Below are 22,573 nucleotides of genomic sequence, written 5' to 3'. Positions count from 1 at the left end.
CAAGGCAGCTATGGAGCCCGTACTGGAGGAACCAAATGTCGGACACCCTGAAGAAAGGTACGCACCAGGGAGCATGTGGCCAAAGGTTGTTGGAAGAAGACCACCAAAAGCCGACACCTGGCCCTTGATGGTACTCAAGGCTAATTTCTGTTCAACCCCCCCCAGTTGAAGGAAGGTTAATATCCGAGTCATTGGGAAGGAGCAAGGAGGAACCCCAAGAGAATCACACCACACAACTTACATCTTCCACGTACAATGGTAAATCTTCCTAGAAGTAGATTTTCTAGCTTTCAACAGTGTAGGAATCACCAGCTCAGATAAACCCCTATCTTTCAGCATCTGCCGTTCAACAGTCGAGCCATAAAAGCCAGAGATTGAATGCGCATTGGACAATCCTGAAGACGATCCCTCCAATGATCCAGACACAGTTCCAAGACACTGATCGGCAGTCTGGACTCTTCCAGCATCCAGATCTCCTGAGCAGAATGCTTGCGGAGGACCGTGGTAACCACTGTCCTATACAAGGGGAGGAAGGAAGGGAAGTCGTAGAGTCACAGAATGAAGCCACCATTTTAAGCACTCCTTCCTTCCCCGACTCAGCCAGATCGGATATTCCAGAGACTGGGGAGTCTTGTCCCATTTGGTCAGAATCTCCCTTTGCAGGGACTGTGACAAAATTTAAGTTTTGCCTGTAAGGGAGAGGGATAGTTGTCAACAATGTCTCTCCAGAGGTGTGAAGATTTGGTCCCAAGTTGCCATGCTTAGATGTGTACTTCTTGTGACAGATGTATTTCATGAGCTCGAGGACGGCGGTCTTCCAGTTAATTGGCTCAGGTTGATTGAGTCATTGTCATCTATTAAGAATACTGTTTGTGGTCGTTATTCCATAGAAATGTTAATGAACTCCCATTGCTTCTGTTCAGAGGGCTAGATAATTAGTTCAGTTCTCGTATACAATTTCATCTGCATGGGATGGTGTGGTCATTCAACCCCTGACCTGTATGTAGTAATTTGATATGGAGGGGGATGTGCTCATGTGTGTATAAATTGAGTGTGTGTCTGTTCAATAAACAGTTCGTTTTACCCCTTCATGAAGTCTGGACTCATGTTTGGGGTATTGGGAGCTATTTTCACTTTTTGATGGTATTTTCACTGGGATTTCGGGAGAAGATGCACAGATCTCTTTCATAGAGACTATAGGATCCATTACAGGGACCTTGCATGGAACTGTGCAAACAGAACCACCTCTAAAGTAGACACCATCAGGCCCAGCACCCACATGCAAATCCTGAGGGACGACCATCTGTTGGACAGCAAGAGACGAATTGCAGCCTGCAATTTTTGGAGTTTGTCCAGAGGAAGGAGCACTCTGGCTAATGCCAAGTCCAGAGTCAGGCCCAGATAGTCCAGCTTTGTGGACAGAACCAGAGCAGACTTCTGAAAGTTCAGAATCCAGCCGAACTCCCACAGGGTCCGGATTGTGATCTCCAGGTTGTCCACCAGAACAGAGGGAGACTCTTCTCGCAGAAGGAAATCGTCCAAGTAGCCCAGTACCACGATCCCCCATTGGCGTAGCAAGGCTAGCACCGGGGCTAACACTTTTGTGAAGACCTGAGGAGCAGAGGCGAGACAAAAGGGTAACGCTACAAACTAATAATGCTCCTCTCCCACAGCAAAGCGGAGAAAACGCTGGTGACTGGCACATATTGGAATGTGAAGGTAGGCATCCTTGATATCGATAGAGGCAAGGAAATCCCAGACGCAGGGATGCCACCATCGTTCGAATGGACTTCATTCTGAACTTCTGTACCCGCACAAAGCAGTTTAGCGCCTTGAGGTCCAGGATTGGACGCACGTTGCCTTCGTTCCTGGTGACTGAACAGGTTTAAGTAAAAACCCTGAAAAAATTCTGAAGTTGGAACCGGGACAATCACCCCTTGAAGGAACAGGTCTTGTACCGCCCCAAACAGGCCATGTAAGCATTCTGGTGACAGGCGCAAGTTGGAAGGAAAAAAATCTTGCCGGGGTACAAGGGCGAAACTCGATCTTGTAGCTGGACTGAATGATTTAGTGGACCCACTTGTCTTGTACTAGTCCACGACTCCGGAAAACAGAAAAGACGTTCCCCCACCCCCGATACGGGTGAGGGTGCACCTTCATGCTGAAGGAGCCTTGTCCACGGGTCTGGAGAAGCCCGATCTTGGCTTGCCTGACCAGGTTCGTTTGGATCCTCCTGAAGATGCGCTGAAAGGCTCGAAGCCCTTGTCAAGTCGCCCCTAAGGGATGAAAAAACTTCTTATGAGCTGAGAAGGAAGGCCCACGTCCACGACGAGGTTCCTTTCCCTTAGTAGCCTGTGGAAGAAAAGTACTCTTGCCCACTGTGAGACCTTTAATGATGTCATCCAGGGTAGCTCCAAACAGATGATCTCCTTGAAAAGGAAGATCAGTGAAGGCCTTTGTCGAAGTCCAATCTGCAGATTAGCACTTGAGCCAAAAGAAATGCCGAAGGACCACTGCCAAAACAGAGGCGGGAGCCAACAGGGGAGCCGCATCCAAAGAGGCATTACAGATAAACTGCAGCCCCTGGTCCGCCAGCTCGGCAAAGGCAGGGAGGAGTTGTTCCCCCTCCAGGTTACGGCTTAAGAGCTTAGCCCACTCAGAGTTTGCGACATTAGGGCAATGGTGAATACCGTCCTCATTGCCGAACCAGCCAGGGTTTGCATATGGTGGGCCACAGCCTCCGCCTTCTGGTCAGCCGGATCCCTAAAGGCCGGGGACTCTTCAACCGGAATCATATTTGCCTTGTTTAATCTGGAAACCAGAGGCTCCACCACCGGTGGCACAGTCCACTTCTTAAGAAAGGACTCCTCATAGGGGTAACGCCTAGTAAAGCACTTAGGGACCCCACAAGGACACTTTGGTCGTCACCACTCTTTAGCGACAATTCTGTCAAAACAGGCAGGGAAGGGTAACATCTTTGCCGCCCTGGATGGCTTGTGAGTGCCAAAGGGTACCTGTGCCTCCATCGCAGCTTCAGCTGCGTCCTCCAGCTTCAGGGTCTAACGCACAGATATACTCAGTGCATTCACCAGCACTTTTTGGTGCGTGGTCCCAGACATTGAGGAATCATCCTCACTATCAGAGGATTCCAGGTGCGTGGTTGCAGACTCAGCAGGGTGACCCATATGCGCAGCGGCCAAATCAGATTTAGGATCTGATGAGACAGATGAGGGAGGGGAAGGCGGTGGGCGCTTTTTGCTAGCCTGTCGTCTGCAAACCACCTCCACCCGGGACACAAGGGACTCCAGGACCGCCGTCAGTGCATGGATGGATGGTTGGGACCCGGAGGGTCCTGCAGCCTCAGAGAGGGATCAGGTGGGGAAATGTGCTCCAAAGACTTCATGAGTCACCAGGGGGACCCAACAAAAAAGTGTAAAACACTGCTAAGGGACAACTCTCACTGCGCTGGCAGCACCACTCGGTCGCCAGGCGCAAATCGATCATCAGCAGAGAGGGAGAGGACCCCACCAGACTCACCACCCACAGAGACAAGCACCTGCAGCCACCAGGATTATCTGCACTAAAGGTGCGGCGATCAGGAAGTAAAATGATCCAGGAGTCAGCACCAGGGGATGAGGAGGGGCTCCCACTGCCGAAATCGCCACCCACAGAGCTTCACTGTCATGGCCGCCACTATTTTCAATGGAAAACCACAGCTAATTGGCCGCTGGACTACACAAACATGGCCACCGTGTAAAGAACACACAGGCTACAAAATGGCGGCACCACGAGGCATACAGGGACCCAGGATTGCGAGACCAGGCTTCGAGGACAAATCCAGGCAGGACGGGGGGCCCTGGTAGGAACCCCCACCAGATACAACCCCCCCCCCCCGCACAGTTGATTGTCCGGTCGCAGGCAGCACACCGACCCAGCCCCCATCGCCAGTCAGCGCCCTGCCCACACCCCAGGAAAGTGGCCAGCCCACCCAAACAGCCCCGGCATATGTGGAAGGTGGGGCATGATGAGGGACTCGGCAAGAAGGGGGCTGCCTGCAGGAAAGAGGGGAACCCGGTGATCCAACCGTTTCAAGGAGGGGCCCACGTCCACCCCAAAACCCTTCAGGGATAGAGGGGGAACAGCTACTCATCATACCAGGAACCAGGCGGGCAAAGCTCCAGACAGAACACCTCTCCATTGAAATAGGGGGGGCTGTCGGGCAGGAAGAACGCTGCGACTTAGGCCGAGACCCGGTCGTATGCGACCTCGCGAGGCGTTTTACTCGCAGGCCAACCCCCGTCCAGTGGGGCTATGTCGCGGCCGACCTAGCGTGGAACTGAAGTCTGCGCGCTCTCGCAGGCCAGACTAGGGTGACCACTGGATCTAGATTATCCAGCTCGTTGCCCAGTCCGGCAGTTGATTGTAGATCTCACAGGAAAAATCCAGGAGGAAAAATTGTTCCAAAAAATGTTGCCAGGACCAAAGATCCCAGCAAGGAGCTAGGTCCTGACTTGGCAGAAAAAAAAACGGAGTGCCTATAGCGCCACTCACTAACACAGAAGAGCGGAGCAGGAGGCACTGAAGCAGAACAGGAGAGAGAAACAGCAGCCCTGAATGAACAGCGGGAGCTGCCGGAGTTAACTTTCTAAGTTAACGAGCAGGTGATTGGTTGCTAGGACCCCCTATTGTGGCTATAGCAGACAGAGGGAGTATACCCTCTGCCTAGTGTCTTACTCCTGTAGGGGGCAGTATAACCCAATGGTTATAAATACCAGGAGCTGTGTCCGTCAATGAACGAAAGAGAAATCAAGATTTGCTGACTACAAGAGGAAAAAGCTGAAGAGATTTCTAATAGCTGACTACAAGTGCACTTTAATACACATGCATATATTATCCGCTCTTACCTCATATACTCTATATCGTACCACATCACTTACAGCCATTACAGCTTTTAGGCTGGCTAGCAAGTTGCTTCCAAAGAGCACATCAAGGCCAGAAGTAGTCCGACTGATTTTAGAAAGGGATTTGATAGCCTAAAAAATAAATACAAAATATATATAAGCAATCATTGAGTGTTAAAGAAACATGGTATTATATCTATCTCTGTGAAAAAAAAAAACAAGTTATGGCATCAAACTACTTTACCAAGATGTATGCATCAACTTCCACCATCAACAACAGTTTGTTGAATGTTTTGTGTAATGCATCAAACTGTCACTTGTGAATTTGTCTATAAAGCAGTTAACCTTACGAATACAATGAGGTTGCTCAAAAGTTGCAGAGGCTCTTCATGACTTAAAGTGAAGCTCCACTCAAAAGGGGAAAATTCCGCTTTAAGGACTCATCTGCTGCTCCTCTTGAAGAATTTAAAGATCGGGGTGGGGGAGCGGTTAGCCACATTTTTACAGGTACCCACTTACGCTCTCACTGCCCCACCCCGCAAGCTGTGACAGCCGTATGCCCCCAGTTAAACAGGTTGTAAACCTCCAAAAATTAAAAAATAAAAACCTAAACGACAAAGGCATAGTAAGCTAGTATGCGTCGCGTCATCGCGTTCTCTGGCCATCTGATTGGCCAGAGCCGTGGTGACATCTCTCCCACGCATGCATGTGGGAGCCCCTGTTCACGGCACAGGGCTCTGATGTCACTGGCTGCATGCAAAGTAAATATCTCCTAAACAGTGTATGTTTAGGAGATATTTACAGTACCTATAGGTAAGCTTCCAGTGCTCACCATAATTGTCTGATGGGGCGGATACTTGATCATGAACCCCAATGACTGGTTTGTTAGCCTTAATCCAAGATCTGCAGCTGTCAATGACAGCAAAGTCGCAGAAATAGATTTGGGTGCAGATGCATGCTCCTAGTTCACTTCTACAATGTACACCCTGTTCCAAATTATTATGCAAATTCTATTTAAGTGTCACAAAGATTAAATATGTTGTATTTCAGTTTAACTCAAGGATAGCATTGTGTCTCAGGGCTCTTTTGATCACTGAAAACAATCTCGGATAACTGTGATAATTACAGTAGATTGCCAGGTGAGCCCAATTTAAGGAAAAACTACTAAAGGAGGGTGTTCCACATTATTAAGCATAGCACCATTTTCATGCAATATGGGGAAGAAAAAGGATCTCTCTGCTGCCGAAAAAAGTGAAATAGTTCAATGCCTTGGACAAGGTATGAAAACGTTAGATATTTCACGAAAAGTGTGATCATCGCACTATTAAGAGATTTGTGGCTGATTTAGAGCACAGACGGGTTGTGCAGATATCGGCACATTGAGGAATATTTTTGCCAGATCCATGCATCGGATCAAGAGAGCAGCTGCTAAAATACCATTACATAGCAGCAAACAGATATTTGAAGCTGCTGGTGCCTCTGGAGTCCCACGGACATCAAGGTGTAGAGTCCTCCAGAGTCTTGCAACTGTGCATAAACCCTCTATTCGGCCACCACTAACCAATGCTCACAAGCAGAAAGGGCTGCATTGGGCAGAAAAATATAACAGAACCAATTTTCAAACAGTCCTGTTCACTGATGAGTGCCGTGCAACCCTGGATGGTCCAGATGGATGGAGTAGTGGATGGTTGGTGGACGGCCACCCTGTTCCAACAAAGCTGCGACGTCAGTAAGGCGGTGGTGGAGTCATGTTTTGGGCTGGAATCATGGGAAGAGAGCTGGTCAGCCCCTTTAGGGTCCCCAAATGTGTAAAGATGACCTCTGCAAAGTATGTGGAGTTTCTGACTGACCACTTTCTTCCCTGGTACAGAAGGAAGAACTACGCTTTCCGTAATAAAATCATCTTCATGCGTGATAATGCACCATCTCATGCTGCAAAGAATACCTCTGCATCAATGGCTGCTATGGGGATAAAAGGAGAGAAAGTCATGGTGTGGCTTCCATCCCCCCCTGACCTCAATCCTATTGAGAACCTTTGGAGCATCCTCAAGCAAAAGATCTATGAGGGTGGGAGGCGGTTTACATCCAAACAGCAGCTCTGGGAGGCTATTCTGACACCTTGCAAACAAATTCAAGCAGAAACTGTCCAAAAACTCACAAGTTTAATGGATGCAAGACTTGTGAAGCTGCTATCAAATAAGGGGTCCTATGTTAAAATTTAACGTGACCTGTTAAAATGTTAAAAAAGTTAAAATGTTGTTATAAGTTTTAGTGAAATAGCTTTAGATTTCAGTAAATATGCTGCAAACACAACAAATGACAATTTTCAGTTCTTTACAACCTATAAAGTGTTTTGAAACTTACTGTGCGTAATAATTTGGAACAGTGTATTGTACGTTTTTTATGTTTAAAAAAAAAAAATACTGTTTTCATTAGGAGGTTTGTTCAATAAAAAATGGATTTTTGTAAAATCTTACTGTAAAATCCTTTTCTCTTAGCTCATTGACAGACATAGTCCTCGGTGATACAGCACCTTCGGGTTATGTTGCCTCCACAGGAGTAGGACTAGACAGGAAATAAAATGCTCTGGCCACACCCTAGGGGCAGTCCCCGAGGGTATATCCTCTCTCTCTGCCACAGCATCAGTGACTTGGTAGCTAAAGGTTTCTGAAAGAAGATTGCTAATGCTGAAACTTGACCCTTGATGGTGCTCAAGGCTAGTTTCTGCTCAACCCCTTTTTGCAGAAAGGCCAATATTCAAGTCACCGAATAGGTACGTGGAGGAAATCCTAAAGATTCGCACCACGCAATATAAGTCTTCCATGTGTGATAATAGACCTTGCTGGAAGTCGCTTTCCTTGCTTTAAAAAGGGTAGGAATGACTGAAGCCGACAACCCTCTGTCCTTCAGTACTTGGGTCTCAACGGCCAGGCCATTAAAACCAGCGACTGTAAAGCACGATGGTAGATTGGTCCTTGAGACCACAGACACTCCCTGAGACGAAGTTCCCACGGAACGTCTGCGACTAGCATGTCCAAGTCGGCCAGGCCGGCTTGACGAGGCCAGCCTAGAATTTCTAGGACCACTGGCGCTGACTGGATCTGAACCAGGCGTCCCTAGAGCTATCTGGCCCCGACCATCCGAGAAAGTCTGGTCGTTTTCTGTTCCCACACATTTATCAGATACCTGATTCCTATCAGGAAGGGTGATCTTTTCTGGTTGAACCTCAGGGACCGAAGTCACCCGGCTAGAGGCTTCTTGGTCTGTCTGGTCAACCAGATCCGATTCCTGTGGGGAATAGAGACTAATCTTAGGAAAAGGTAAAGGAAAAGATCTATTCAGGGAACAGTGACTACCGCTCCCTGTAGTACTTAAATGTTGGAAGGGAAGAATCGCACCGGTAGTAGTAGTCGATGCTCGATCTAATGTCCTGAATACCGGTGAAAACGTCCCCCCACCCTCAACCCGGGTGGGGGCGCACCTTCAGGCTGTATAATCCTTTGCTTCGGGTTTGGCTGAGTCGGTCCTCTGTTTGTCCGACCAGCCTTTCTTGAACCCTCCTGGAGGAGTCTTGCCTTTCCCGCTTGTTCCAGCCGGGCGTACGAACCCTTTATGGGCGGTAAAGAAAGGTCCTCGCTTGTTGCGAGGTCCCTTAGCTTTAGCAGCCTGTGGCAAGAAAGTGCTCTTGCCCCCAGTGGCGTCCTTAATAATTTCATCTAGGGTGGCCCCAAATAGGCGATTCCCCTGAAAGGGGAGATTCGTCAAGGTCTTTTTGGAACCTAGGTCAGCTGACCAGCATTTTAACCACAGCACACGTCTGAGGATTACCGCTGACATAGATGCATGCCCTAATAGGGGGGTAGCATCCAAGGCTGCGTCACAGACAAACTGTAGCCCTTGTATAATCTGTTCCATCAAATCAGATGTTCCCTGGGGGATATCTTTTCCCCTTAGGTCTTGGCGTACCAATCTCGCCCATTCCGTTAGTGTCTGGGAAACTAGACCAATAACAATTACTGGTCTAAATGCTGACCCTATCAGGGAGAAGATAGTGCGGGACTCCGCTTCCATCTTTCGATCCACCGGATCCTTAAAGGACGAAGTGTCCTCCACTGGGATAACCGTGGCTTTATTCAGCCTGGAAATAGGTGGATCCACCACTGGTGGTACCGTCCATTTCTTAATGATGGATTCCTGAAACGGATAGCGTCTAGCAATACGCTTGGAAATAGTAAAGGTACGCTTAGAATGCTCCCATTCTCCTTTAATTTTATTACCAAAACACTTGGGTACAGGAAAAACCTTCACCGTTTTAATGGGCTTGTTAGTGCCAAAGGGAATCTCTGTTTCAGTTGCCTCTGCCGGTGAAACCTCAAGTCTTAAGGTTTCCCGCACCGCCACAACTAGTGCGTCCACCAATGCTTCTTCCTGAATTATAGCGGGAGAAAGAACGTCCTCCTCACTATCTGAGGGAGCTTTACCTGAGATAACAGCCCTTGCAGAGGGACCTGCAGCTGCAGTGACCATCTCTGAATCTGAGTCAGAGGTGTCAGATAATATAGGGGTAGGCGGGGGTCGCTTTCTTGACCCCCGTCCCTGACAGGCTGCCTCCACCCGAGCCACCAAAGACTCCAAAACTGCTGTAAATGCATCCATACTCTGTGCACCGGCGGGTCCCGTGGCCCCCTCGAGGGAAACAGGTGGGGGTATTTGTGTGGCAGGGTCCATGATTATTCCAGTAATTTCCCGGAAAATACAATTCAAATTTAAATAAAAAAACTTTTTTTTTTTTTTTTCAGACCCCCAGCGCCACAAAAGCCCCTCAGTGTTACCTGCTAGGGATCCCTATCGATCGAGAGAGAGAGATAGACCCCCAGGCTCACCACTTGATGCTCCGAGTTCACTGCAACAGGTTACAGCGCTGTGTTCACAAACAGGAAGTCTTTTGGCTGGCTGCCCAGGAAGAAAGGAGGCGGCTCCGCCCCTCTGCACGCCTTCCGGCGCCTCCCCTAGCTCCACGAGGTGTTTGGATCACCTCAAACATGGCCGCCCCCATGCTGGAGACACGAGGCTACGCCAAAATGGCGGCCTTGTGCGATCTAGCAAACAATGGCGGCGGTTAGTACCGAATAGCGGCGTGACTGCAGAGCATCACAACACCTTCTCTACATGGGGATTTAGCCTGGTCGGCGGTACCGGCCCTGGCGGACCGCATGGCCGTTCGGACGGCCTGCTATCGCTGGAGACTTGACTAGGAAGCAGTCTACATGTCCGTGGCTACTGACTGGTAGGGTACTTATATTATCACAGTAAGATACCGATACTGCCACTAATTACAATCTTTTTTAACATGTTTACAATTAGATTGTCAGCTCCCAAACCAAGCCTCCTGGCTTTTTGCACATAAAATCACACTCAAAGTAGGGGGATCTGTGCCATGTTATAGGATAGAGGGGAACTCATCCTTACCATACAGAGAGGGGCCCGCGTTCACCACAAGACCCGTCAGGGGAAAAGGGGGAACATGCTACTCACCATACCGGAACCAGGCGGGCACCAACTCCTGACAGTACCCCTCTCCACCGGGGCGGGAGGGCTGTCGACCAATACGGACGCCGTGACTCATGGTCCTTGGCGTTTCAGCGAGACGTTTAACTCGGGGGGTCAGTCCCTCCAGTGGGACTATGTCGTGGCCGACCCAGCGCGGAGCTATGGCCTGCACGCGCTCGTAGGCTGAACCGGGGTGACCACCGGATCTCAACATCCAGCCCGTCGCCCAGTTTAGCTTTCTTGCTTGAAGATCTCACAGGAACACTGGAGAAAAAAGCTGTCTAAAAAAATCTTTTTAAGAAAAAAAATCCTGCCAGGACCGAAGATCCCAGCAAGGTATCTAGGTCCTTACTCCTGACTAGACAGAAAAAAACTGATTTGCTGTGGCAGAGAGAGAGAGGATATACCCTCGGGGACTGCCCCTAGGGTGTGGCCAGAGCATTTTATTTCCTGTCTAGTCCTACTCCTGTGGAGGCAACATAACCCGAAGGTGCTGTATCACCGAGGACTACGTCTGTCAATGAGCGATAGATTAATTTCAATTGTACTCTTAATAGTTGATAACATGTGAATTATGCTGACTGTTATTTACATCAATTATTTAGGTAAATGAGAAAAATATAATTTGTATAATAATTTGGAACAGGGTGTAGATTAAAGTTTTGATGGTCTGAAATCATGGGGGCGTTGGTGATGCCTAAGATGTGAAGGTGTTAATTCCAGTGCAGCTTTTTTCAGAGATTCTTTAGGGTGTAAGTAGGCAAGAAGAGACAGCTGCAAAGTGCCAGTCTGAACTAAAGATTTTTCTTTCCTTTGGCAGCACTCACCTCCCTGGCCACAGAAATCTTGTCACTGCCAATACACATGATTATTTGTTTCAGAAGCTCCAGATTGTTAAGGATCTCCATTATAGCCTCTGAACACTCCACAATTCTCCCAACCTGAAAGAAACAAACTAGATTAAAACAGGAGATTAAAGAAATGCTGCAACCTACATGACTACTTGAAGTAGCCCTCTCAAAAGTATGAGGTTAATGGAAACTATTCTCCCTATTAAGCATGCACATGCCAAAAAAAAAAAAAAGGAAAGAAAATGTATTATTTTTAGCCTTCTTACTGGTGAACATAATAGATTACATTTTGTGATTTATTTTTCAGACAAGATACCACAACAAAGTATTTTGCTTGACGAAGAACTCTAAAATTATAGCGGTTTTAAAGGCTAAAGGTTTTTTTAATGTGTATCCATATGATGCGCTGTTTCTATTTTAAATGTGATGTATGTAACAAAGCATTCACAAAATAAACATAAGTATAAGGCCTCTTTCACACGGGCGTTCCGTATGTCCGTATATCACCCCATCCGTTTGCGGGTGATATACGGACATAATGCATGTCAATGGGATTGCGTATGTCAGCGGATGACCATCCACTGACATCCGATTTGCGTCCTTTCAGTTCTGTTCCGTTTTTTGGAACGGAACAGAACCCTATTTTTCTTCCGTTTAAAAAATGGAAAGGACTCAAAATCGGATGTCAGCGGTGTCATCCGCAATCCCATACATGGGATGATATGCGGACATACGGACCAGATGACACAAGTGTCATCCGTGTCCGTAAAAAAAAAAAAAAAAGTGACTGAACGGACGACAAAAACAGAGCGCCCGTGTGAAAGAGGCCTAAATCACATAACTAGGTCAATGAAAATATTACTACTCCACACTATGCCTAAAGTGCTGAATGCAAACATACAAAATATTAGTGTATAATGCTATTATCTTAAGTATGTGCCAGAATGCAAATGGTTAAATAACCTGCTCCAACATATACAATTAAATTAAACAGGTGTTCCAAAAGTCCATAGAAAATGATCAGTGCTCCAACAGCTTTTGTTCTCTGTTTGCATATAGTTAATGTGAGGTTCCAACTTCCCCCATATAAAAGATAGTAAAAAGTGTTCTTGTGCAAAAAATATCCAAAGTGCATGTGCGTCACCAGTGTGCTCCAAACAAAAAAGACTGGCCGCTTACCAGATGGAATATCCCACTAAGAGAGCATATGCGCATATATAACACCACCTCTAATGGTAGGTAGCCAGCTGGCCCCAGCAGATGAATCCAAGCTCACGTCTGTCACAGCATACATGGATGAAAGCAATGGAGATATCTCATAGTGCATTAACATATAGAAACTCTGTTTATTTAAAATAAATTGCACTTGCAACATAAAAGTTTAAATCAGGCAGATAATCATCAAATGTGCACCTATGCCTGCAGAACAGTCCATGCATGCTGACATCACGCTACTGGCTCCGACCCGATGCGTTTCTTCTCAGAATGCATCAACTGGGAATGGAGGCTAGCGCGCAATGTCTCTCTATTGAGTCTTCTAGTGGAAGAGCTGGAGGTGATCTCAGCATGCAAAGGAACCCCCACAGAAGGAAACAATCTACTTCTGTGTATTCTGATTAAAGTTTGTGTTCCTAACAAGTGTTTTAAATGTCACTGATTGCAAACAATCTCAATACTTATTACTTATAATTACTTGTACTGTTGCAACACTGCCAGCTATAAATATTGATGTACAAACATTTTTTTAATAATAAAAAATTATATGAATAATAAAAAAGTGTCTATTATCCATTATTACTAGTGTCAGCAGTTCTAATAATTAACTGCAAAAAAAAAGTATTTGATTGAAAAAAAAAAAAAAATGTACAAAAAAAAAAAAACACATAGTTTTAAGATAATATATTAAAATGTAAAAAACGAATGCATGAAAAAAATCAAATGGGCACCTCATTGTATCCGCAAAAATGGGAGTATATACTACACATCATTATTGTGAGTGTTATCTCATCAAAGATAGAAGCACCTCTACTCCATGCGTTACAACAAAACAGAATTACAATACACTCCTATACGGCAAGAACCTATTACAAATAATAAACTTAAAACAAATAAGCAAATATTTGAGTGTTTTGAATATTGCAACTAACACCCAACCTAGATAGATGTATGTTATCTGTTATTTATTCTGAAAATTGGCCCCCCAAGGACAGCACCTATATATCAATCCAGCTCCTATAATAGAACCTGGTTTAGATGAACATCAACCTCCTCAACAATTTTTGATAAAGAAGTTGATGTCCCACTCTATAGTGAGACCCCAAAGCCGATAGCATTTTATTTTTTTTTAACCAAAAACAAACTCTCTATTAATGTAAAAGGAGGAGACATACAAGCCACAGTCCAACAATTACAGGCATCATTCAGATATCTTCTTTTACAGCAGGTGATTCCCTGTACCGTAAAAACAATCATAGCGTCTTTACAGGCGGAGGAAGGGGACATCCCCCCTCCATCCCGTGCTTCTACTTGCACGCCTGTGTGATGGGCAAATCGGAGAAGGAATGCGCCGGCAGTTCACCATAGAAAATACAGCGGGCCAGATCGTCCCCGGTAGTCTCTATGACCTTTCAGTGGCTGGGCACGATGTAATGCCGTCAAGCCCCCGGCTCTGCAGCTACAAATACTGCCGTTGCCTCACCTAGAAAGACACGATTGGGTTTTTTTTTTTATGTCAGGCTTTCTAGCCTAGAGGCGAGATCTGGGGACTAATAGACCCCAGATCTTGCTATAAAGAGGACCTGTCTTGTCCTATTCCTATTACAAGGGATGTTTACATTCCTTGTAATATGAATATATGTGATCAAAAAAAAAAAATGTTAAAAAAGGAAAGTGTCAAAATAGAAAAATAAAAGTAAAAAAAAAAAAATTTAAAAAAATGTAAAAGTGCCCCCGTCTCTGCGTGCTCCGTCGCAGAAGCGAAAGCATATGTAGGGCACGCCCACATATGAAAATGGCGTTCAAACCCCACGTCAGGAATTGCTGCAAACGTTAGCGCGCGAGCAATAATTCTAGCGCTAGACCTCCTCTGTAACTCTAAACAGGGAACCTGTAAAACTTTTTAAAGCGTTGCCTATGGAGCTTAAGTTTGGCATTTCACGAGTGTGCGCAATTTTAAAGCGTGACATGTTAGGTATCTATTTACTTGGCGTACCATCATCTTTCACATTGTGCAAAGAAATCGGGCTAAGTTTACGGTTTTGTTTTGTTTTTTAAAAAAAAAAAACACGCTTAAAAAATTGCTGCGCAAACACCATGCGAGATAAATAGTTGCAACGACCACCATTTTATTCCCTAGGGTCTCTGCTAAAAAAAAATAGATGTTTGGGGGTTCTGAGTAATTTTCTAGCAAAAGAATGATGATTTTTACTTGTAGGAGAGAAGTGTCAGAAATGCCCTGGGTAGCAAATAAGTAAGTATAAGGAATCAAGACTGGGAATGGAGTCCCCAAATTGGGTATTGATCGTGTGGCGAAGTTAAAGGTACCAGAAAAACATGTGGTTAGGTAGTCCAAACCTAGTCCCGGGTTCCTGGAATAATTTTACCCCGCGACCACAGAGGACATGTGAGAGGTAGATGACCCCCCTATCAATCTAACTGTCATGATCAGGTACCAACAACACCTCAGACAGATGTAGATTATCCCACAAGGGGGTATGAGCATGAAATGGATGGGCTTTCATGTGTTTCATGGCCAACTGCCAAATTTGGCGGTGGTGGAACTGCATCTGTCCCTGGTCTACCCGGTGGTGACCTGCATGAACCACATAAAAGGAGACGAACAACTGCATGGGAGAGATTAACACATACTGTACTAGGGCGAGGTATCTGTTTCTATCTTCATTGTTAAAAAAAAATGGGATAGCTGGGAAGCTATATAGTATAAATTGAGATCTGGAAGAGCTGTGCCACCTAGGTTCGTAGGAGTTTTCAGAGTATGCCAAGACAAACCTATGTAGGGGGATTCCCCAAATGAATGTATTAAGGATAGATGCCACGGATTTAAAGATACAGGGTGAGATGTATAGGGGAGCATGCCAAAATATATAAAGAAGTTTAGGGAGCAATATCATGTGATCAAGTTTGGGCCAAAACCAAACCAGCGCAGGCATTCCCACCCCCACTCCATGAGTCAAATGCCTTGGCAGCGCCTAATCTGACCACTACTCTGGAGCCTATGGTGTCATGAGATGCCTGAAGGTTCATAAAAAGCCTTCAGGGACTGAAAGCTGTGTTGTTATTGGGCATAAAGCCCACTTGATCAGGATGAATAAGTCCAAGTATGACTTTATTAAGACACACAGCTAGAATTTTTGCGAGAATTTTAACATCCAGTTGCAGTAGGAAAATAGGGAGGTATGACTCAACATGGAGTGTGGGGACTTTCCCGTGTTTGGGGATTAAACCTAAGGGCTTCAACCATGGAAGCAGGAATAGTGGCAGAGTCAAACATGTGGGCGTATAATTCTCGCAGTACAGGGATGAGGACCTCTCTGAATTGAGTCTAAAATTCCAACGGTAGCCTGTCTGACCCTGGTGCCTTGGAGGATGGAAGATGTGCCATAGCCTCCTTGATGTTGGTAATAGAGATCGGGGCCTCTAGCTGGCTAATCTGTAGGGGTTTATTGTAGGGAAGTCTATGTTTTGCAGGAATGTTGACAGTTTACTTTGAGAATACCAAGTGGTGGAAGAGTAAAGATCTGAAAAAAAGGTTTTAAACTCTCCAACAAGGTCAGAATCTGTAACCCTGGTGCCCGTAGCAGTTCGTAGGTTAACCACCAAGGTGTGCCAAGTATGCAAATAGTTTGCAAGCCCTTTCACCGTGTTTCAATAGCCTTTGCTTGCTGAAAAAAATGTGCCATTTGGCTTTTTTAAAGTGAAGTTGGTTAACAAGTCTAATCTGCATTCTCAAGAGGGAGGCATTAGCTGTAGAGGGGTCCTTCTGGAAGACTTGTTCTGCAGACTTTAAGTGATCTTGCGCTTGTTGTATCACTAGTTTGGAGGAGGTCTTTTATCTGGTAATGCGGGCTGTCAAAATCAGGCGAGCCTGCAACTTAAACGCCTCCCAAATTGCCCCGATCCAAGCAGAGTCCTGAATGGTGTGAAAATAGAATTCCCAATGCCGTTTTGGCAAGCCCACAAAGTGGAGATTGCATCTCCTGAGCCTGTTCTCCATGTGGTCTTGCTTGTGTAGTAGGGAGTTGAGCTGATGTTGCAGCCTTTCAGTGGTCACCTGCCCTGGCTGCAGTTCATCTTCCACATGGCCAGGACAACGCTCAGCTTCCGAAACCCGTTCCCACAACTTCTGGAAATCTTGCCGGATAAGAGAAATGTCCACCTTTACTTCTTCTATCCTAGAAGTGAGCATTAGTTTGACGTAAAGAGAGATTGCCTCCAATGCTTTTGCCGTGTCTCCTGCTGCTGGTTCAGTGTTTGAGGACGGAGTGGCGCTATCTTCCCCAGCTGGGTCTCTCTCCTCAAGGCAGAATCTGTCCAGTTTAGCAACAGCGCTGGATGATTTTTTGGGGGGAGACATTGTTGCGCAGGAAGAGTGGGGGGGGGCAACAGCAGGCTAGATATGGACGAAAAGCAGGACAGCCCCCCAGGATCAATGAATCAGGATGTTGGTCGGGCGGAGCTCTAAGTCCGCACACCATTCACCATGCAGCTCCTATTGCCCGATAGCATTTTAAATAAAAAATCCATTGGGTCTCACAACTAGAAATCTGCCTTTTCATTTGTGTGGAAGGAATTCTCTGGTGGCATTGTGAAAAATGCTTGGATAGACTGTGTCCATCAAACCCTTTTTTAATGTTAGCCAAATATTCTCCCAATCCTGACAGCCATAGTTCGTACAGTACTGCCTACGTACTGATAGCCGCATTTGCACCATAAAAGGTACACTACCCCCTTAGTTTGGCAGGTAATGAAATCTTTAATAGCATATTCCTTAAAATGTCACACTTGAAGAAAAAGAAGTAGTTCTAATTGTTTTAGAATTAATACAAATGTTACATCGTCTGCAGGGGTATAAGCCCTTTAGCATTCCAAACATGATGGGATTAAGGTGTCTCTCTAATGGATTAGGGGCTGTACCCCGAGTGACTGATTGATCGTTGTACTTTTTTAGCAGTTTGGAGAATATAGCCAAAACTTGGGAGGTCACAATGAGTAAAGCGGCGGATCCAGTAAAGCGGCGGGAGTTTGCAAGGGTAGAAAAGCACGATGGAGGCCGTAGTCCTCCACAGACACGGAGTGGTGGCCCGCCAAGTGGGGACACTCACAAGGAAGCCACCCTAAGTAACCCACAATCAGACAAAATGGAGAAGCAGTCTAAAAAAACTTTGGAACAGCTTAATCCACAGATAATGGATGCAATTCACTCAAGTAACATTATGCTGTCTTATAAAATGGAAGAGATAAAAGTGGATAGTGGACTGCTTAGACACAGTTTGCAAAAAATCCGGGAAAGAGTGGCTGAAGTGGAAAATAGGATCATATATTCCTTAGAAGATATTGTAAATTCGATAGACAAAAATTACAAAAGTAAACAAGCAGGTAGCAATGTGGCAGCAAAAAGCAGAGGAGACAGAAAATTGATTATAGGAATACCTGCGAAAGCAGGTCAAAACCCAAGTATATTTGTTGAACAATGGTTAAAAGACACTTTTGCAGAAGCTGAATTTTCATTGGCATTCTCAGTGGAAAGAGACCATAGGGTTCCTGCAAGAGCCTCACTACCTGGGGCCCCTGCTTGACCATTATTGGCACAATTGCTGAATTGTAGAGACAGAGATTTGGTGCTAAGAAAGGCGAGGCAGAAGGGCGTTCTACAGTATGAAAATAGTAAAATTTCCATATTTTTCTTTGGAATTGCAAAAGCAGCGGGCAACCTTTAATGATGTTAAGAGAAGGATGAGACAAGAAGATAGATTTTTTTCGACATTATAATGAATATTAATACTATGAGTATGACAAACACAGCTATTAAGGGTTGTAGCACAATGGAGAGGTGGAGCACATTTTTTTTTTTTTTTTTTTTATACACTATAATGAATATAACTAATATGAGGGGTGTGAGAAACACAGATATTAAGGGTAAGAGCACAATCGAAAGGAGTTGGAGAACGTTTTTTTTTTTTTTTTTTTTTCCTTTCATTATCTCTCTTTCTTTCTTTACTTCTTACCTTTTCCCTTTCCTTCCTATTTGCCCTTCCTAAGGTAGCTGGGAATAATTCAATAATTAACTATATCTGTGAGGGGTGGAGCTGAAAGGAGTAAATGTGGTGGTAGAGGGAGGAGAGCGATATAGAAAATATACTTAATCGCTCCTAGTTCTAAATATATTTTGATTTCTCTACCACTCTCTACTTTTGTTTTTATGACTTGTTTATTTGTTTGCTCTTTTTTCCATTTTATTTTTTTTTATGATTAAGTAATGGGTCTGCAATATTGTAAAGGCTGCATCACAACATATTGCCATCCTGCTAGTAGTAGGGACAGGATGGCAATGCCCCATTGTAATTTGAGTGAATGGAATGGCTGTAAGAAGATGGAAAAACATTTTCAAATATATAGATTTGTAATAGGTGTTAATAAGAAATGGTGAATACTGATGAGAAATGTACCTTTCTGTCATGGAATGTAAGGGTAGTGGGGACGAAGTTAAAGAGGGTCCAAATATATTCAACCATACGCAGGGTGCAGGCAAAAATATTATGTGTACAGGAAACACATATGACTAAAGAACGAATGAGTGACCTTAAAAAAAACATGGATACAGTGGTCTAGCCACTCCCATCACATTCAAAGGGAGTATCGCTGATGGAGCATGGGTCAGTAGCATGGGAGAGTATTCAGGTTAAATGTGACCCAGAAGGTCGATATGTATTTGTGCTTGCTAAACTGTACTCAATACCTTTTGGGATAATGGGTATCTATAGACATGGGATGCTTGGGACACCTCTACTTTTGGTTCCCCTTTGGGCCCTAACTTGACAGAGGGCGCAGGGGATCACACTTCCCCATCTCGTTGACTGGCCCCGCATCCCATGACTAACTTCTCTTGTGTAACTTTTGATTTTCCATTATCTTACCCAAACAAATCTCAGGTCATACTGGTAAAGACTTTGCCCTTGATGTTTCCTGGCTCACATCTCTTCTTCACCTTTTTCCTTCTTTGTCTTTCTTCTTTCAACTCTTTTTTACTTATTATGTACAAGGTTCAGGCTCTTCGGAGTCTCATTTGTTTATGTTTCGGTGTACTTTAATTAATGTTTGAAATGTCCCTTTGGGATTTATTTTTCTACCGGTTTTCAAAATTTCTCAATAAAAATACAATTTAAAAAAAAAAAAAATGTTCCTGGAAGCCCATGGAGATTTACCAATGGATGGTAATTGTTGGGATGCACTCAAGGCATACCTTAGGGGAGCTTTGAGATCTACAATAGCATATATTAAGAAAACCAATAGGCAAGAAGAGGAAGAACTATCTGAAAAATGTGTGCCATCTGAGACAGAATATATAGGTGATCCATCAAGGAGTAATAAAGAAAGGTGGAAGAAATGTATACAGCCGTATAAGATACAAGCGGAAGTTAGCGCTAAAAGAAAAAAATATTTCCTCAATCAGCTGAATTATGAACAAGGGAATCAATCCAGTAAATTATTAGCACATATGGTTAAACAACAATCAACAATACTGGCAGTACCTAAAGTTAGAAATAGAGCGGGGGAGTTGGTGTATGCGATAGACGAGATAAGTAAATGGTTCCATGAATATTACGTTTCTATGTATAGGACAAGGCTAACTTGTGCAGACAAGGAGATGGAGCAATAAATGAATGAAATAGAATATCCTAAGTTGACGGAAGAACAAGTTAGTATGATGGATAAAGATTACAGAATAGGAAGTCCGGCAAGCTCCGAGTTTATTAGTATCAGGGAAATCAGCTGGCCCTGATGGAGTTCCGCTGGAGGTATATAGTCGATACATAGATATTCTAGCGCCAGTTCTAACTAGAATGTATACAGAAGCTTTCATGTGGGGATCTTTGCCAGAATCTATGTATGAGGCTCTGGTGGTGCTTATTCCAAAACCAGATAAAGATCTAAGTGAATGTGCCTCGTAGATTCCAATCTCACTGCTTAACAGTGATTATAAAATGCTTGCGAAGATCTAAGTGGGAAGGCTTAATAACATAATTTTATCAATTATTTATAGCGATCAAACTGTCTGTATGCCAGCAAAATCAACATCAATTAAGATAAGAACAACTGATGGCACAAATGAAGGAATACATACCAGAGTCGAGTGCACTGGCATCTTTGGATATGGCCAGAGCATTTGACTCTATTGAATGGCTGTATTTAAAGAAATCACTGGAACAGTTTGGTTTCAGAGAAAGATTTAGAAAATGGACAATCATAATCTATAGCCAATCTCGTTCAACTGTTTTGATGAAAGGATTAATGTAATCTATAATAAGTTTAGAGAGAGGGACAAGACAGGGACGTCCTCTATCCCCCCATCTATTTACTATCGCAATAGAGACACTTGCTTTGAGGTTTAGTAAATCAGAGGAATATAAAGGAATAGTAATGGGAAATAGGAAGGTTATGGGAGATACACAAAACTCCTTCACGGAAGCAATGAAACTAATAAAGACGTTTGGGAAGTAATCAGGATTAAAAATCAATTGGCAGAAATCTGTTTTAATGCCATTTAGATATACAGAGGAATGAGGAACAATTTCCCTTGTTGAAGATAGTGAGTTCATTCAAATACTTGGGTATTCAAATTACGTTGGATCCAGAGGAAGCATTGCCAACGAATGTAAATCCCTTATTTGAACAAGTTAAATGCAAGTTGAGAATATGATCAAAGTTACCACGTTCAGTGGCAGGAAGAATACATTTAATCAAGACAGTAGTTTTACCCAAATGTTTATATATATATATATATATATATTCCCACATTCTTCAGTAGTATACCAAAATCCATATTTAAAAAGTTAAACTCGCAATTTATAAAATTTATATGGACCAATGGTAGATCCAAACTTAAAATAACATTACAACGATCGAAAACTGAAGCAGGGATGGCCCTTCCAGATATACTTTTATATTACCTGGCAGGGCAGTAAAAACAGCTACAGACATGGATAAGACAGAAAAAAAGCAGGAGGAGTGAAAAAATACCTATTGGAAATACCCCAGGTAGAGGACTTAGTGGTAGCATTGGAGGCACAGTCAGCGAAGTTACCTAAAATTAAGATTCCCATGTTTACAATGGCACGAGTGGTATGGAAAGAAGCTAAGAGAATAGTAGGATTTCGAGATATCCACCGGGAAGCCCCCATCTGGAATAACCCAGCATTTGAACAGTTGAAAGTAAGTCCAGATGGAAACTCATGGAAACAGAAAGGTGTGATTGACCTAGAGCAGGTGTATGAACATGGAACTATGCGAACATTTGAATACCTGAACAAACAACATGATATAGCACATAAATTTTTATATATACTGTATTTTCTGGCGTATAAGACTACTTTTGAACCTCAAAAAAATCCCCCAAAAATGGGAGGTTGTCTTATACGCTGAGTATAATATCTCCCAGGTAACCTAAGTATAAGTATTACCGGTAGATCATGTAATAGGGGGGTCGTCTTATACGCCCAGTCGTCTTATACGCCGGAAAATACGGTATTTAAAAATTAAGACATTCCTTGCAGGCACAATTTGGCAAGCAGAATCTTAACATTTCAAAATACCCCTTTCACAGGGGCTGAAGTCACTCATATCAATATTGTACTCTTTCCTAATACAAGCAAAAATAGGCAGAGAACCATTGAAAGTAAGAGACAAATGGCAGGTATTGATCCTAGAAATGACAGATAAGAAATGGAAGGAGATATGTTCCTCGCATTTGGTTATATCACCAATAGATACGAATAAGATGACCCAATTGTATATAATGCACCAGATATATCTTAGCCCTGATAGACTATATCAAATGGGTAGAAGGCCAACATCAGAATGTTTGCAATATCATCAAGATAAAAGAAGATTTCTCCCACTTGATTTGTTCATGTAGAGAGGTAGTGGGATATTGGAGTCAAGTAATAAAAAAAAAATCTGAAAATATTAAAAGACCGGTGCCTTGTACCCCTGAAGTATGTTTGCTGGGGTGTTTAATGATGACGAATGGTCAGG

General features: G+C 44.1%; 1 protein-coding gene across 1 annotated transcript in view; it reads right to left on the bottom strand.

The window, feature by feature from the left end:
* PSMD5 (proteasome 26S subunit, non-ATPase 5) overlaps positions 1–22,573 on the bottom strand; it is a 178,497-nt gene that overhangs the window by 99,618 nt on the left and 56,306 nt on the right. The window contains exons 3-4 of the mRNA XM_082263579.1: positions 11,279–11,392; positions 4,905–5,033 (exon numbers count right to left, since the gene is read on the bottom strand). Of these exons, the coding sequence (XP_082119705.1) occupies positions 4,905–5,033; positions 11,279–11,392 (243 nt within the window). The remainder of the gene's footprint in view (positions 1–4,904; positions 5,034–11,278; positions 11,393–22,573) is intronic.

This window comes from Pelophylax lessonae (genome assembly GCF_965119305.1).
Source record: "Pelophylax lessonae genome assembly, chromosome: 7".
Classification (NCBI taxonomy): Eukaryota; Metazoa; Chordata; class Amphibia; order Anura; family Ranidae; genus Pelophylax; species Pelophylax lessonae.
This window is presented reverse-complemented; position numbering and strand designations above follow the sequence as displayed.